General features: G+C 42.0%; 1 protein-coding gene across 2 annotated transcripts in view; it reads right to left on the bottom strand.

The window, feature by feature from the left end:
• Positions 1 to 16888, bottom strand: part of GRIK4 (glutamate ionotropic receptor kainate type subunit 4) — a 799826-nt gene that overhangs the window by 344952 nt on the left and 437986 nt on the right. For both annotated transcript variants that reach the window (XR_013263204.1, XM_077457367.1), the window contains exon 4: positions 15336 to 15433. Coding sequence is in view for 1 of the 2 variants with exons in the window: in XM_077457367.1 (XP_077313493.1) it covers positions 15336 to 15433 (98 nt within the window). In the remaining variant the exon portion in view is untranslated. The remainder of the gene's footprint in view (positions 1 to 15335; positions 15434 to 16888) is intronic.

Genomic DNA, 16888 nt, shown 5'->3' on the forward strand with positions numbered 1-16888 from the left:
AGCCAATCCGAGCAGGCTACTCTATGTAGCCTGCTCGGATTGACAGAGGTTGTTACTCCAATCCAAGCAGGCTCTGTATTCATTAATAGAATACATTGCTTGCCGGGATTGGCTCAAAGGCGTATAATGTTTGTAGCTGAAGCCACATACAGTATTAGCAGACATTTGGGGGCTGACATCCATCGGGCAGCATTGTATACCCGGCGTATAAGACGACCCCCGATTTTTGGGCATTTTTTTAAGTGTAAAAGGTAGTCTTTTTACGCCAGAAAATACAGTATTTTCACAAATCTGTCTAAATCTGTGTTAGTGAGCACTTTTCCTTTGCTGAGATAATCCATTCACCTCACAGGTGTGGCATATCAAGATGCTGATTAGACAGCATGATTATTGCACAGGTGTGCCTTAGGCTGGCCACAATAAAGGGCCACTCTAAGGGTCCGTTCACACAGGGGCAACACGACTTTCAACACGACTTTTGGAGACAACTTGGACACGACCTGAACACGACTTACAACACGACTTTAAGTCGCCCCAGCCAGGCGACTTTTGCCGCGGCCAATCAGAGAATGAGCTCTCAAGAGGGAACTCCATGGCAAATTTGTGAAAAAGATTTGGAGTGGGTTCCCCCTCTGAGAGCATACCAGGCCCTTAGGTCTGGTATGAATTCCAAGGGGAACTCCCTACGCCGAAAAAACGGCGTGGGGGTCCCCCCCAGATTCATACCAGACCCTTATCCGAGCACGCTACCCGGCCGGCCATGACCAACCCATGTGACATAAAGCCATGTGACACCGCCCCATTGTCCCTATATAAGTGGCAGCGGAGCGCGTCCCTGGCATTCCGGCCGGAGAGAGCGTCGAGGCAACATCTCCTGGAGAAGAAGAAGAAGAAGAAGAAGAAGAACGGAAGGCGGCGGCGACGGCGGCGACAGAAGGCCGGGCCACCGCCTGTAAAAGAGCTATAAGAAGGCGCGGTGGCCCGGCAGAAGAACCGAAGAGGGGGACAAGACCCCCGAAGTCGGGAGAAGAGGCCGGCGGTGAGGAAGAAAGCCGGACTCCTCCGCTTGCAAAAGAGCTACAAGAAGATAGCGGAGGAGTCCGGCGAGAAGACCCCCGAAGACGGAAGACCCCCGGAGCTGTGCAATAAAATATTTTTGTTGTGTCTTTTTTGGTACTTTTATTTTACAGGTGAATGGGTAGGGGTACATTGTACCCCATACTCATTCACATAGGGTGGGGGGCCGGTATCCGGGGCCGGCCGGGTAGCGTGCTCGGATAAGGGTCTGGTATGAATCTGGGGGGGACCCCCACGCCGTTTTTTCGGCGTAGGGAGTTCCCCTTGGAATTCATACCAGACCTAAGGGCCTGCTATGCTCTCGGAGGGGGAATCCACGCCAAATTTTTTTCATAAATTTGGCGTGGAGTGCCCTCTTGAGAGCTGATAATTCTGTCAGAGTCGCCTCCGTATAAACGGAGATCCGACTTGGAGGCGACCTCCATTGAAATCAATGGGTACCGGTCGCCTACAAGTCAGATTCAAGTAGTACAGGAACCTTTTCTGAAGTCGGAGCGACTTCAGTAGTGTGCATTAAGACGGCTCTCATTCACTTACATTGCTTTTTAAATGTTGTCCAACCTGAGGCGACTAGGGGCGACCTGAAGTCGGATCGGAGTTGCCCCTGTGTGAACGGACCCTAAAATGTACAGTTTTACTGTATGGGGGGTCGAAGGGGTCCGAAAACCAGTCAGTATCTGGTGTGACCACCATTTGCCTCACACAGTGCAGCATATCTCCTTCACATAGTCCCTCTAATTCTGCTCACGGGTAATTTTTGGAGTAAAACCTTTATGAGCTTCTTGTTTCGTTTCTTTCACATAGAGTTGATCAAGTTGTTGGTTGTGGCCTGTGGAATGTTGTCCCATTCCTCTTCAATGGCTGTGCAAAGTTGCTGGATATTGGCAAGTACTGGAACACGCTGTTGTATATGCCGATCCAGAGCATACCAAACATCCTCAATGTCTGGTGAGTATGCAGGTCATGCCAGAACTGGGATGTTTTCAGTTCCAGGAATTGTGTACAGACCTTGGAACATGGGGCCATGCATCATCATGCTGCAACATGAGGTGAATGGCACAACAATAGGCCTCAGGATCTTGTCATGGTATCTCTATGCATTCAAAATGCTATCAATAAAATGCACCTGTGTTCGTTGTCCATAGTATATGCCTGCCCATACCATGGCCCCACTGCTACCATGGGCCACTCGATCCACGGTGTTGACATCAGCAAACCGCTCATCCACACAATGCCATACACGCTGTCTGCCATCTGCCCTGTACAGTGAAAACCAGGATTCATCAGTGACGAGAACACCACTCCAAAGTGCCAGAATGTGAGCATTTGCCAACTAAAGTTGGTTACGACAATGAACTGCAGTCAGGTCAAGACCCAGATGAGGAGGACGAGCATGCAGATGCGCTTCCCTGAGACTGTTCCTGACAGTTTGGGCAGAAATTCTTTGGTTATGCAAAACGATTGTTGCAGCAGCTGTCTGGGTGGCCTCAGATGATCCTGGAGGTGAAGATGCTGGATGTAAAGGTCCTGGGCTGGTGTGGTTAAATGTGGTCTGCTTTTGTGAGGCCAGTTGGATGTACTGCCAAATTCTCTGAAACGCCTTTGGAGATGGCTTATAGTACAGAAGTTAACATTCAATTCAAGGGCAACAGCTCTGGTGGACATTCTTGCAGTCAGAATTCCAATTGCATGCTCCCTCAAAACTAGCAACATCTGTGGCATTGTGCTGTGTGATAAAACTGCACATTTTAGAGTGGCCTTTTATTGTGGCCAGCCTAAGGCACACCTATGCAATAATCATGCTGTCTAATCAGCATCTTGATATGCCAAGTTTTGAGGTGGATGGATTATCTCTTCAAAGGAGAAGTGCTCACTAACACAGATTTAGACAGATTTGTGAACAATATTTTTTAAAAAATAGGCCTTTTGTGTACATGAAAAAAATTGTATATCTTTAAGTTCAGCTCATGATAAATAGGGGCAAACACAAAAGTGTTGCATTTATAATTTTGCTCAGTGTATATTATCTATGAATGGTGCGCAGTGCTACACAATGGGGCTGATTTACTAAGATGAATGCGCTGCGCCGGTTCATACCTCAATTAGTGCGCCAGATAAATTATTAAGCGATCGTATGAATCGGAGCACACATAAGCACAACAGATAATATGCGCACGCGATAATAATCTCCCACTGATAATAGCGCATGCCGTATCATTAACAGTCCATTCACCAATCTGTTAAATGTTCTAAAAAAAAACATGAAGAATTCTCAAATCTTAAAATAAACCCTAATAAGTCGGAAATGTTAAACATCAATATAAATAAACTAGAGGGAGAAAAACTCTCAAAAGAATTTCACTTCTCATGGAGAAAAGATATTAATTACCTAGGAGTAAGATTAACTGACACCCTTATCAAAATCTACCTGATAAACTATATACTCTTATTAGACGTGATAAGAAGAGAAACTAAAAAAAAAATGACAACCTGCCCCCTGTCATGGTTCGGGCGAATAAACGATGTAAAAATGATGATAACACCCAAAATCCTCTACAAATTTCAGCTGCTCCTCTTAACAATTCCACAATCCTTTTTTAGAACCTTAAAGGGTATAATATCTAGCTTTATATGGCACAATAAAAAACCCAGAATTTCAGCCACGGTATTAAACCTAGAAAAAAATCAGGGGGGCCTAGCAGTGCCGGATTATAAAAAATATTATAACGCGGTGTCACTTTCACGATTAATAGAATGGACAAAAGAGTTTAGCGATAAGAGATGGATAAATATAGAATACACCATGAGTAATATACATTTAGGTCACATAATATGGAACCCACCACAATTTAGAACATTGGGACAGAATACACACGATATAACACACACTACATTTAAAATATGGGATAGGGTACATACACAAAAAAATGGAAGTACAATTCACCTTTGATTTATTTAAAGGTAAAATTAATATTTTGAGCCTGGGAGGATGGAAGTTGGAGGAAATTGGATTAAAAAAGAAAACGCGCAAGTGAAAGATATAGTAAAACATTTTAAAATCCGCACTTTACAAGAACTTCAATTAGACACAGAGGTGATGAAAATTGACATATGGAAGTACATCCAATTGAAATATTTTGTGGGGAAATTACCAATACCAATTCGATCCGGAAAAGATTATACTCCAATGGAGAGGCTTGTTATGAAGGGAAACTCAAAAAATAACATTGCACGACTCTATGAAATTCTTTCAGAGGGAGAAGGATTGGAGGTCCCTCCATATGTCAAGAAATGGGAAAGGGAAATAGGAATAAGCTGCACTAAACACATGTTAGAAAAAAATTGGAAATTGACACATGGCTCCACGATAGACTCCAAGATGGCAGAAACAAATTATAAATGCTTGGCAAGATGGTATTATATGCCTGACAGAACCAGTAACTTCCAGCAAGAGAGGTCCTCTGAGTGTTGGAGAGGGTGTAAAATCAAAGGAACAATGGTCCACATATGGTGGGAGTGCACCATCATAGGTTAGAGATCTTAGAACTTATAAAGCTAATTGCTAACGAAACTATTCCAGCGGACCCATGGACGTGTTTGTTCCATGGGACAAATAGATCAGTGAGACAATATAAAGCTTCGATAATCCCAACCTTGCTTAATGTAGCAAAGAGCTTAATCCCAAAAAAATGGCAGGAAACAGAAAGCCCTAAAATTCGAGATTGGATATTTGGATTAAACATCATACGAAAATTAGAGAGGGAGGAAGAACGGGAGGAGGACCAGTTAGTAGAGGTAGAACGGAAGGATAAATGGAAAGAGTGGGATAAGTTTAAAAGCTCTTGGAGATATGTGATGGAGATAACTCAATGAACTAGAAAATAAGACAGGAGTGAGGCAAGGAGAAGGGAAGAACAGGGGGAGAAGATAAGAAAGGTAAGGGAAAGGAGTCTGCTGACTGCCTTTTTGGACAGAAATACAGGTGCATGGGGAGGGTAGGGGGTGGGTAGGGAAAATAGGGGGTTTGAATAAAGATTGTATGTAATTTTAATTGTTCTATATTTTTTGTATGTTGAAAAATTATAAAATTAAATAAAGAATAAAAAAAAAAACAGTCCATTCGCACAGGGGGAACACAGCTTCCAGCGTGACTTTGGGAGGCAACTTGGACACAACTTGAGTGTGAATCACAGAGCGACTTGGGGTGACTTACAACATGACTTGGGGTGACTTACAACACGACTTTAAGTCGCCCCCAGGCCAGGCGACTTTCATTTAAAAAAAAAACCTGCATGGGTTCCCCTCCAAGAGCATAGCAGGCCCTTCAGGTGTGGGGTCCCCCTCAAAATCCATACCAGGCCCTTCAGGTCTGGCATGGATTTTAAGGGGAACCCCACACCAAAAAAAAATGGCGTGGAGGTCCCCCTCAAAATCCATACCAGACCCTTATCTGAGCATGCAACCTGGCAGGCCGCAGGACCTTACCAGGCCACATGCCCTCAACATTGGGAGGGTGCTTTGGAGTCCCCCCAAAGCACCTTGTCCCCATGTTGATGAGGACAAGGGCCTCATCCCCACAACCCTGGCCAGTGGTTGTGGGGGTCTACGGGCAGGGGGCTTATCGGAATCTGGAAGCCCCCTTTAACAAGGGGACCCCCAGATCTCGCCCCCCCCCTGTGTGAAATGGTAAGGGGTACAAAAGTACCCCTACCATTTCACCAAAAAAGTGACAAAAGTGTTAAAAATGACAAGAGACAGTTTTTGACAATTCCTTTATTAAAGTCTTCTTCTTTCCATCTTCTTTCTTCTGGTCTTCTTTTGTACCCCCTTACCATTTCATACAGGAAGGGAGTCCAGGATCTGGGGGTCCTCTTGTTAAAGGGGGCTTCCAGATTCCGATAAGCTCCCTGCCCGCAGACCCCCACAACCACCATACAGGGTTGTGGGGATGAGGCCCTTGTCCTCATCAACATGGGGACAAGGTGCTTTGGGGGGGACCACAAAGCACCCTCCCAATGTTGAGGGCACATGGCCTGGTACAGTTCAGGCAGGGGGCGCTCTCTCGTCCCCCCTCTTTTCCGGCGGCCTGCCAGGTTGCATGCTCGGATAAGGGTCTGGTATGCATTTTGAGGGGGACCCCCATGCCATTTTTTTTGGCACGGGGTTCCCCTTAATATCCATACCAGACCTGAAGGGCCTGGTATGGAATTTCGAGGACCCCCACGTATTTTTTTTCTTAATTTTTTCTTCTTAATACTAACATGACCTGTGTGCAAATAGCCTTAAAAAACCCATAGAAGTGAACCAGCGCAAAAAGTTGAGAGGTGAGAGGTGCGCCTGTTCAACTTATGCAAATCAATCTACACGGCTTGACATTTACTAAGATTTTGCCAGCGCGGTGAACCAGAGCACTTGAATGTGCAAAAATGCCGCTTGCGCATGCGCAGTGCATAAATTGACCTCGCGCAGCTCCAAGTGTATTTGCAGGCGCAGCAAGCTTGCTCAGAGAACGTTACTTTTCTGTTCTATTTTGGGCATATTTGTTACTTGGACAGTTATAGCTATACTTCGGAACATCACCCACATCACCCCCATAATATTGGCACTTCCAGCTTATTTTAATTCTGAGTTGAATAATGCGTGCGCCAGGTCTAGAGTGGCACATTGATCGCCGCCTCCCGTGCGCCGGCATGTTATTAGTGAATGGGGAATTGCGCTGTGTTACAGGTGCAAATGTTTTGTGAATATGAAAACGGCCGTTGCGCATCGCCGTGCTCCTCAACTCATGGTGCAAACCTTTTGTAAATCAGCCCCAATATGCTTTGGCACTGCTTGAAATATTGTACATCTATGATACATGATAACAATGATAACAATGCACTTACTGGGACTGATTTACAACAGGCAAATAGGCTGTTTACTTAGCAAAAGTGAACTTTAATTTTGCAAGTAAATTTTCCCTTAGCTCAGTGTATGAGTGGACCCTCCGCTAACTTCTATCATCATCATGCAATCATGTGCAAGCAAAAATACTGTTCTTTACTTCTTGCTTGTGACTGGATGTTCTTTGCCAAGTGATTTTCATCACATTCACTAAGCTAAGTGAATATGTATTTGCACAGACAACCTGCTCTTTTCCTTCAGTAAATTAACCCCACTGAAAAGATATTAAACAGCATTTTTTTAAGAATGTTAAGGTCAACTAATAAATATATATTTTTAAGTAAACACTGCAGTTATAGCTCACAATATGTGTTCACTGAAACATGCACTTTTTATAGGTTTAATATGGAATGAAATAGGAATCTTATAGGAATTTTCAGTAAATACACATGATGGGATTTTACTTGTCTCCAGAACTGTAGTGCCAACAGCTGAAGACTTCTGTACATTCCGGTCATTGTATTTTACTGAAACCAATTGCATAACTAAAGCCCCTCAATTAAATCCCCAATTATGTTACTGGTATATGGACAATTCAAGTGGTTGGACTTGAATTCAACAACTGACTGGACCTAATGTTAACAGTATGATTTATATTAGCAAGATTATGTAGCGTACAACATTGTGCAAAGTACATGACAGTGCCAGCATAATCATAGTAGGCCTTGCTCAGCAAAAACAGTTTAATGAATAAAGAGAAAGATGATTTCAACATATCTGCTGTGGTCTATTCTCTCTATATTACTGTTGATAATAATAAAAATAATAAACTTTTATTTTATATAGCACCTTTGAAGGTAGCTTCTCAAGCGCTTTACAAAGAAAACACAAGGATAAAACAAACAAGACAGTTATGTGAAAGCTTATCCAAAGAAAGAAGTTTTTAGATCTGATTTGAATAAGTTAAGAGAAGATGACTCTCTAATGTTCTTTGGAAGTGAATTCAAGAGTTTTGGAGAATAGCAGAAGTCTCTGTATACATATACATACTACACATACTATGCATATACTGTATATCAAGTGATGTGAGCTACATGGGAGTCACCCCAGGAAGGGTGAACACCATTAAGGATGAGCCGAACACCCCCCCCCCCCCCCCCGGTTCGGTTCGCACCAGAACCTGCGAACAGACCTAAACTTTTTGTGAACTTTAGAACCCTATTAAAGTCTATGGGACTCGAACGTTCAAAATCTAAAGTGCTCATTTTAAAGGCTAATATGCAAGTTATTGTCCTAAAAAGTGTTTGGGGACCTGGGTCCTGCCCCAGGGGACATGTATTAATCCAAAAAAAAAGTTTTAAAAACAGATGTTTTTTCGGGAAAACTGATTTTAATAATGCTTAAAGTGAAAAAATAAAAGTGTAATATTCCTTTAAATTTCGTACCTGGGGGGTGTCTATAGTATGCCTGTAAATGGCGCATGTTTCCTGTGCTTAGAACTGTCCCTGCACAAAGTGTCATTTCTGCAGGAAAAAAAGTCATTTAAAATCACTTGCGGCTATAATGAATTGTTGGCTCCCCGTAATACAGAGAAGTCATTGATGAAAAAAAAAAACCCGCGTCAAATTTTTAAAAAAATGACGTGGGGTTTTCCCTAAATATCCATACCAGACCCTTCAGGTCTGGTATGGATTTTAAGGGGAACTCCATGGCAAATTAAAAAAAAAAAATGGAGTGGGGGTCACCCTAAAAATCCATACCAGACCCTTTATCCGAGCACGCAACCTGGCAGGCCACAGGAAAAGAGGGGGGGCGAGAGAGCGCCCCCCCCCTCCTGTACTATACCAGGCCACATGCCCTCAACATTGGGAGGATGCTCTGGGCGTCTGTGACCCCTCAAAGCACCATGTTCCCATGTTGATGGGGACAAGGGCTTCATCCCCACAACCCTGGCTGGTGGTTGTGGGGGTCTGCGGGTGGGGGACTTATCAGAATCTGGAAGCCTCCTTTAACAAGGGGTCCCCCAGATCCCAGCCCCCCGTTTGAAATGGTAAGAGGGTACAAAAGTACCCCTACCATTTCACAAAGAAAGTGTAAAAATAAAAAAAAAAGACAAACACACTTTTGAAAAAGTCCTTTATTAAAAATTAAAACATTTAAAAAAAAGATTCCAGCTGTGGTAATCCACTCTTGCTATCCAGCGACGGATGATCATCTCTCCGGGGTCCAGCGATGGCTGATCTGATCCAGCGACGGGTGATCTCTCACTCCAGCGCAGCGAATCCATCCATCTTCTGTCTCCACCGGAGGAGACACTGCGGGGATCCCGGTAGCCTGACATTTCTTATATGAGGAGGGCGGGGCCACCCGTCACCTGCCCCGCCCCCCTCTGATGCAGGGGGGAAAGCCTGGCTTCCCCGATGACATGTGGGTGACCCCGCCCCCTCTGATGTAACGGAAACCTGCGTTACATCAAAGGGGGGGCCACCCTCATGTCATTGGGAAAGCCAGGCTTTCCCCCCTGCGTCAGAGGGGGCGGGGTCAGATGATGGGTGGCCCGCCTTCCTCATATAAGAAATGTCAGGCACCAGGATCCCCACAGTGTCTCCTCCAGTGGAGACAGAAGATGGATGGATTCACTGCGCTGGAGTGAGAGATCACCCATTGCTGGATCAGATCAGCCATCGCTGGACACCGGAGAGATGATCATTCGTAGCTGGATAGCAATAGTGTATTACCACCGCTGGAAACTTTTTTTAAAAAATTTAATTTTTAATAAAGGACTTTTTCAAAAGTGTGTTTGTCTTTTTTTTTTTTTTTTACACTTTCTTTGTGAAATGGTAGGGGTACTTTTGTACCCCCTTACCATTTCAAACAGGAGGGGGCGGGATATGGAGGTCCCCTTGTTAAAGGGGGCTTCCAGATTCTGATAAACCCTCCCCCCACAGACCTCCACAACCACCGGCCAGGGTTGTGGGGATGAGGCCCTTGTCCCCTTCAACATGGGGACATGGTGCTTTGAGGGGGTCACAGACCCACAAAGCATCCTCCCAATGTTGAGGGCATGTGGCCTGGTATGGTTCAGGAGGAGGGGAGCCGATCTCTCGTCCCCCCCTCTTTTCCTGCGGCCTGCCTGGTTGCATGCTCGGATAAAGGGTCTGGTATGGATTTTTAGGGGGACCCCCACACCATTTTTTTTTTAAATTTGGCGTGGAATTCCCCTTAAAATCCATACCAGACCTGAAGCTCCTGGTAATTGAATTTGGGGGAACCCCATGCTTTTTTTTTTTTATCAATGATGTTCAATGACTTCTCTGTATTACAGGGAGCCGACAATTCATTATAGCCGAGAGTGATTTTAAATTACTTTTTGTTCTGCAGAAATTACACTTTGTGCAGGGACAGTTCTAAGCACAGGAAACATGCGTCCCTTTACAGGCATACTATAGATATTCCCCAGGTATGAAATTTAAAGGAATATTACACTTTCATTGTTTCACTTTAAGCATTATTAAAATCACTGCTCCCAAAAAACTGTAGTTTTTAAAACTTTTTTTTGCATTGATACATGTCCCCTGGGGCAGGACCCAGGTCCCCAAACACTTTTTAGGACAATAACTTGCATTTTAGTCTTTAAAATTAGCACTTTAGTTTTCTCCCATAGGCTTGGACAGGGTGTACCGCGGCTTTTCGAATTTGCCACGAACACCCCAAATTGTTCAGTGTTTGCCGATCAGGCGAACAGGCAATGTTCGAGCTCATTCCTAAACACCACCAATAGTTTCTACTTTGCTTCTTAATATAAAATCCCAGAAAGAGATGTAGCAATTCAAAATGCTCAAATCCAAAATGTATTCTGCAGATATCATATTAAACTGAATTCCCCTCCACCTTCAGTCACATTTTTCAAAAAAAAATTATAAATCAAAATAAATGTGAATTCATAGAAATAAATTAATCCCTTAGTGTGCTGCTGCATTAGTCCCCTAAAAATATATATGTATCAACACAGGATCAATCAGCATCCTCAGATTCCATACACATTTCATGGTGCATAAGAACTTACATTCAAAGAGACAGTTTTGGGTGTCCCTGCCCTTCATCCCCTTTCTGGTAAACAATAGGGTTGCACAGATATCTTTTTTTTCTATTGGCGAGTATGAGTACCGATACCTGTGCTCGTGTATTCACCAATACCGATACCTTTGCGAAATGATTTGAGCCCATACAAAATGAATGGGCTCAAGTTGCACTACAAAGAATAGCAATGCAAAGAATCGCATGCGATTTGAACAGGAATGTGGTGTGATTCCTATCCGAATCGTATGCGGTTTCCCAAACCGCTCCTGTGTGAACCTAGACTGAAGTCACTATAACAAGCCTGGGTTCACACAGGAGCAGTGGTGGTAACCAAATCTGATTCGGACAGGAATCGCACCGCATTCCTGTTCAAATCACATGTGATTCTTTGCAGTGCAATTTGAGTCCATTCATTTTGTATGGGCTCAAATTGCACCACAAAGGTATTGATTTAATTTATCGGAGCGTTTGTAAGAGTACGGATTTTAATGCAAATGCTTAGTATCTGAACCGATACCGATATCAGTGCAACCCTAGTAAGACAAATCACAACAGAGCTTAAATGCTTACACATCATAAACATGTCACAAAAACAAGAAAAACAATAAACTGATGTGGGAGATGCATATAAGATATTATTGAATTATAGATTGCACCAATACTAGTGTTTAGTATTGGATAATAGGTGACAGAATAGCAAGATCAGCTCTTAAACTGAGGAATATGAGAGAAAAGGAGGTTCATATCCGTGTCTCAGTTGTGTGCAGTGTTAATGAATAATTAAGGGGAGGGATTTTGTTCGCCCTGGGAAGGCACTGGGAAGGTTTTTATAATCAGAGACGGTTACACATGTCAGTCTTTACTAAAATGTATGTGCTGGTCTGCCCTTGTAAATATGTTTATGTTGGAGAAACAACTCAGAAAATAAACGATCAAATAGCCAGAGAAATGAATTCAGTCAGAAAGGGACAACCAACATTGCAGGTACTCACACTTTGCAGAGTATGCCCACTCTGTGATGGGGTGACTTGGAGGGAGATTGGGTCCCTAGGAGACCCAGGAACCTTTCTGGATACCCCTTACCTGCTGGGTCACTAGTGGAGCATGCTTTGCTATACATCCTTACCATCTTTAGACTTTTTTCCTTTCTGCTGGTTGGCTAACTATTTGCAAATTTTTTGGTAGGTGCTAATCCTACATAGACTGGTGCATTGTTTGGTGATAGCTGTCGACTATTTTATTTTATTTTCAATTTCATTCTTATTTCTAGTTTGAATTGGATAAACCATGATCGTATGCTGATAGGAGTGACTCTGGAGAACCTACCTCTTGTATTATTCATAGGCGAAGGTCAGTAGTGCCATATTTTTAGTTGTATATTGATATTTTGGCTACTCTAATATCCTATGCACATGTCCACCCCCAGCTAAGTAGTTTGTGATATAAATACAATTAGTGCTGCGCTTAAAGGCACCTATTTGAATAGGTGAAAGAAGTGAATAATGTGCGTAACTGACAATACAAGCAAGTGAATACAAAAGTTCATGAAATGTTTGAGAACAGTCCCAAAATTATTCACTCTGGTGCGTCCAAAGCTAAATTACAAGTCCACAGATGGCATTCAAGGTGAACTATCCTGCTACGTTCTCAGACCTCGGCAACTCTTGGAATTGGATTGTAAGCAAGTAGAAAGAATAAGTACCCTTACCGGATGGGTTGGACACATCCACAAGTCTTCAACACTGCCCCTGTTGAAGACTTTGAGGTCGAAACACATAGGGCTAGCAGTTGTCTGCTCCCCACATTGCTATTTTTTATGTATCATGTGATTTTATATTTTTAGTTCTGTTCATCGAAAACTTTTTTCAATAAACCATCATTGGTTGTATTTCACCATGCGAAGCGTTTTTTATGCTTTATTCCTTTTATGGTGAACTCTTAAGAGACTTCTGGCATCAAGTTCAATCGCAGTGTATGGCACAGAAACCCCACTCACCTTTTCTATCTGGAGACCGTGAGGAACCCTGAGAGGAAAACAACATCGGGTCGGTGTATTGGGGTGAGTGGCTGGGGCCCCCCCATAAGCTCGCAAGACACACTACTATAAGGTGGATGTGTCCAACCCATCCGGTAAGGGTACTTGTTCTTTCTACTTGCTTACAATCCAATTCCAAGAGTTGCCGAGGTCTGAGAACGTAGCAGGATAATTCACCTTGAATGCCATCTGTGGACTTGTAATTTAGCTTTGGACGCACCAGAGTGAATAATTTTGGGACTGTTCTCAAACATTTCATGAACTTTTGTATTCACTTGCTTGTATTGTCAGTTACGCACATTATTCACTTCTTTCACCTATTCAAATAGGTGCCTTTAAGCGCAGCACTAATTGTATTTATGTTATGTGAACTTGGTTTGTTTGTGTGCTAGCAGCTGGGCTGTGTTTTTCACAGAAATTCTATAGTTTTATCACCTCTTTTTTTCACTTGTTTTTGATTTTGAAATAGCGCGGTGTTTTCTTTTTGTTTTTAAGTAGTTTGTGACCCTGTGTTATTTTTGACACAATGTGTGCTTTTCCTGGGGGTGCTGCCCAGTCTGCTCCACTTCCTGGAGTTGTCCTTCCTGCTGTAGGTTTCTGTTTTGATGTCTCCCCAAAGCCTAAACAGATATGATGGACCCAATAAGTATTGTATATACTGTTTTACTATGTGTTTTTTCCCCTCTTTCCATGTGACAGGGGGTTTTAAATATATGAATTAATTTATAAATATCTATTTGTATGTATGTTTGTACTCATTGCATGTATTTGCTTGTTAACATCAGTCAGATGATAATAGACTGAAGCCCTGAAGAAGCGGATTTGACCACACAACGCATAGGCAAGCTTTTTATACAGTCTGACTATTACCCTATGCTTGTTTTTACTTATTGGGGCTGTAAAATGCATTTTTTAAATATTTTGTAATAAAATTAGGACTTTTAAATGCTGTTTATTTTTACTGATGATTGATATATCAGGTGGTTGTTGTTAAATGTCCATTTTTTCTTTCCCTCCTACACTTTGATAATCATTGTTGGGTTAATGACCTTCTGATATAAAGCTGGTTCAGCTCTATAGATATGCCATCTGTATATACCATATTTTTTCTTTTTTGTATCATTCTGATTTGAGATTTTTAGTCCTAAATTATGCTTCTAGAAGCAGGAGAGGCAGAGACAGCATTTGGACACTCAAAAAGGTGGGTGGACTGACAGATTATCTTATGCTGGCCATACAATATACGAAAAATTGTTCAAACCCATTTTCGCAAAAAATAATATTCGGGCGTGAGAGCAAAAGATAGTACCATCATGTCATGACCGATAAATGGTTCAATGGACATAAGTGAATCAATTTTTTGTAATTTTTTTTTACGTACACCTAGTGAAAACAGTTTGAACGGGAAGCGCATTAACCTTTAAATTTATCATTCGTTCGGCAGAAAATTTCCAAACTTGTCCTTTTCGTTTTTTTGGCTAAAAACATCCCAACCGATTATCGATTTGTGGCCATTAACTGTCCGAAAAACAAACGAATTTCGTCCGATTTTTTATATAGTGTATGGCCAGCATTAGGGTTAGGGTCACAGATTTCTACTTCTATTATTTACATAAACCTTGTATATCGTTTTGATTTCTTTACAGGATTTTGCAACACTACATTTGACACAATTTATCTTGGTTTGCATGACCCATTAAGTGTCTTAATTGAAGCCTGCTTTCTTAAAGTGATTTTGGGTTTGTGGCTAGAGAGACACTGATTATGAGTAGTATTTTTTTATTAGGAATGATTAACATGTTAGTTGCTATCTGTTTAGTGAGATTATATTAACTTTCTGTAAATAGTAATGAGAGACTATTGCAAAAAAACAGACATGGTTGCTTTGATATTATATGCATCTGTGCCATATATTACTTTATTCATGTTTTTCCTATGAGTGGTTGTTATGGTTCATTCACATTTTGCTATGACATATTTATGACTGTGTGAGCATTTAAACTTTATTGTGACTTACTTACCGTGACTGCGGAGAAGGGATGCCCAATGTTATCTTCTTTTGAAAGAGTGTTCTTATATACTATGAAATCTGGATAATATATTTGGGATAATCAGCATTTTGACTTTTATATATTTAGTTCCCACTATTTACAAATGATGAGCAACTACTTAGCATGCAAACACGACAGCATGACATCCAAACACACAAGTAATGAATATTTCATGCAAGGTTAGTATAACGTAGCATACAAGACCTAACCTCCTTCTCTCCACAGATATTGCTGATGATGGAGCTGGATGACGGACTGTAAGATGGGCCCAGAACTCCCAAAACTCCTTTGGGTAAGATCTGGCACACTGCAACAAGGAGATAACATTTTCATGTAACAAATTGCAAATTTTCATGCATTTCTCGATATGTAAAATTTCCATTGAGGGAAGAGGAGCATAATTTAAATAAGCATTTAAAGACATAAATATCACTACAAGCACACAGTTTAGCATTTTCTACACAAATACAGTATTTGTATGTAAAAATGTACATCTTGCAGCCAATACTACAAATTAAATTTATGTATTTCAGTAGCATTTGGTGGAATGGTTTTCAATGCTGGAAACCAATAAGAGCAACATGTTTCACCTGTCTGCCCAGTTCCACTTATTTCTGTAGGGCCATGACACAATTTAAAGTGGTTGTGAAGTCACATAACCCCATTACTTGTATCCTCCCTGTTTCACCAAGCTATCAAGTACTGTGTGTTAGCTTTTTTTAAAATTATAATTCCAAATACCTTCTTTCACAGAGCTGTTCTGCGGTCACGTGATCTGCCTCTGCGTTCCTTCCCTGATCTAAGGAAAGCAGCGGGAGGGGCTGAGATTCCCCTCTGACATCAGCCAGCTAGCAGAGGAAGTTCACATGACCGCAGATGTGAAAAAAGGTATTTGGAATTATAATAAAAAAAAAAAAAAAAACAGTACTTTATAGCTTGGTAAAACAGAAAGGATACAAGTAATGTGGTTATGTATTGCAGTGGAATAGAGGCAGGTGGAGAGGGGAGGGGCAGAGAGGAGATCGGCTTTCACAACACAGACTCGAAATGACAGGCAGGTAAGGAGGGCGAGAGGGGAGACACTCAGATCACACAGTGGGATGACGGAGATACGTAAACTGACCACAGTATCATGGATCAGCAGTCTTGATTTCCGTGATCAGTTAACACAGGGGAACACAGAAACAGGCAGGATCAACCAGTATTTTAGAACATAGAAAGAGACAAATGACACTGCAACAGCACTATGCTGTTATTCATGCTTCAAAGGAACAGGAGCATTTTTTATCCATTTTATTTTTTTAGAGTGATGACCATTTTAAATTTAAAGATGCAAGTGCCAAGGGTTTTGCACTGGAGGGCATGCCCTACCCTTTCCAATCAAGGTTATACACCTTCAAGTGGCAAGTCTCACTTTGTCAAGGCAACAACTGTGCTGATGTGGACCCTGAGCTACATTGTATGTAACAGCTAATGAAAGGTAGGTGTACCTGTGAGCTGTTTTTAGGATATGATTATTTTTTTCTTCAAAAATCAATGTAATAACAAATACAATAATCCTACTAGTCCCTCCCGACTCTTTACAGCAGGTTATTGTAGGCATAACAGAGTCTATATTGGGCACAGAAAACGGGTCACAATAACAAGCCATTTGAAGCAATGTGCTACATGGGGTGTTCAGGAACCAGGATTCTGAGGAGAAGAGAAACAATCATACGTGGAATTGAAACCCACCTACACTATATTTTATCAAAGGCCTGTG

Source organism: Lithobates pipiens, unplaced genomic scaffold, assembly GCF_037356315.1.
Source record: "Lithobates pipiens isolate NorthernLeopardFrog02 unplaced genomic scaffold, aLitPip1_a1.2 Scaffold_27, whole genome shotgun sequence".
Classification (NCBI taxonomy): Eukaryota; Metazoa; Chordata; class Amphibia; order Anura; family Ranidae; genus Lithobates; species Lithobates pipiens.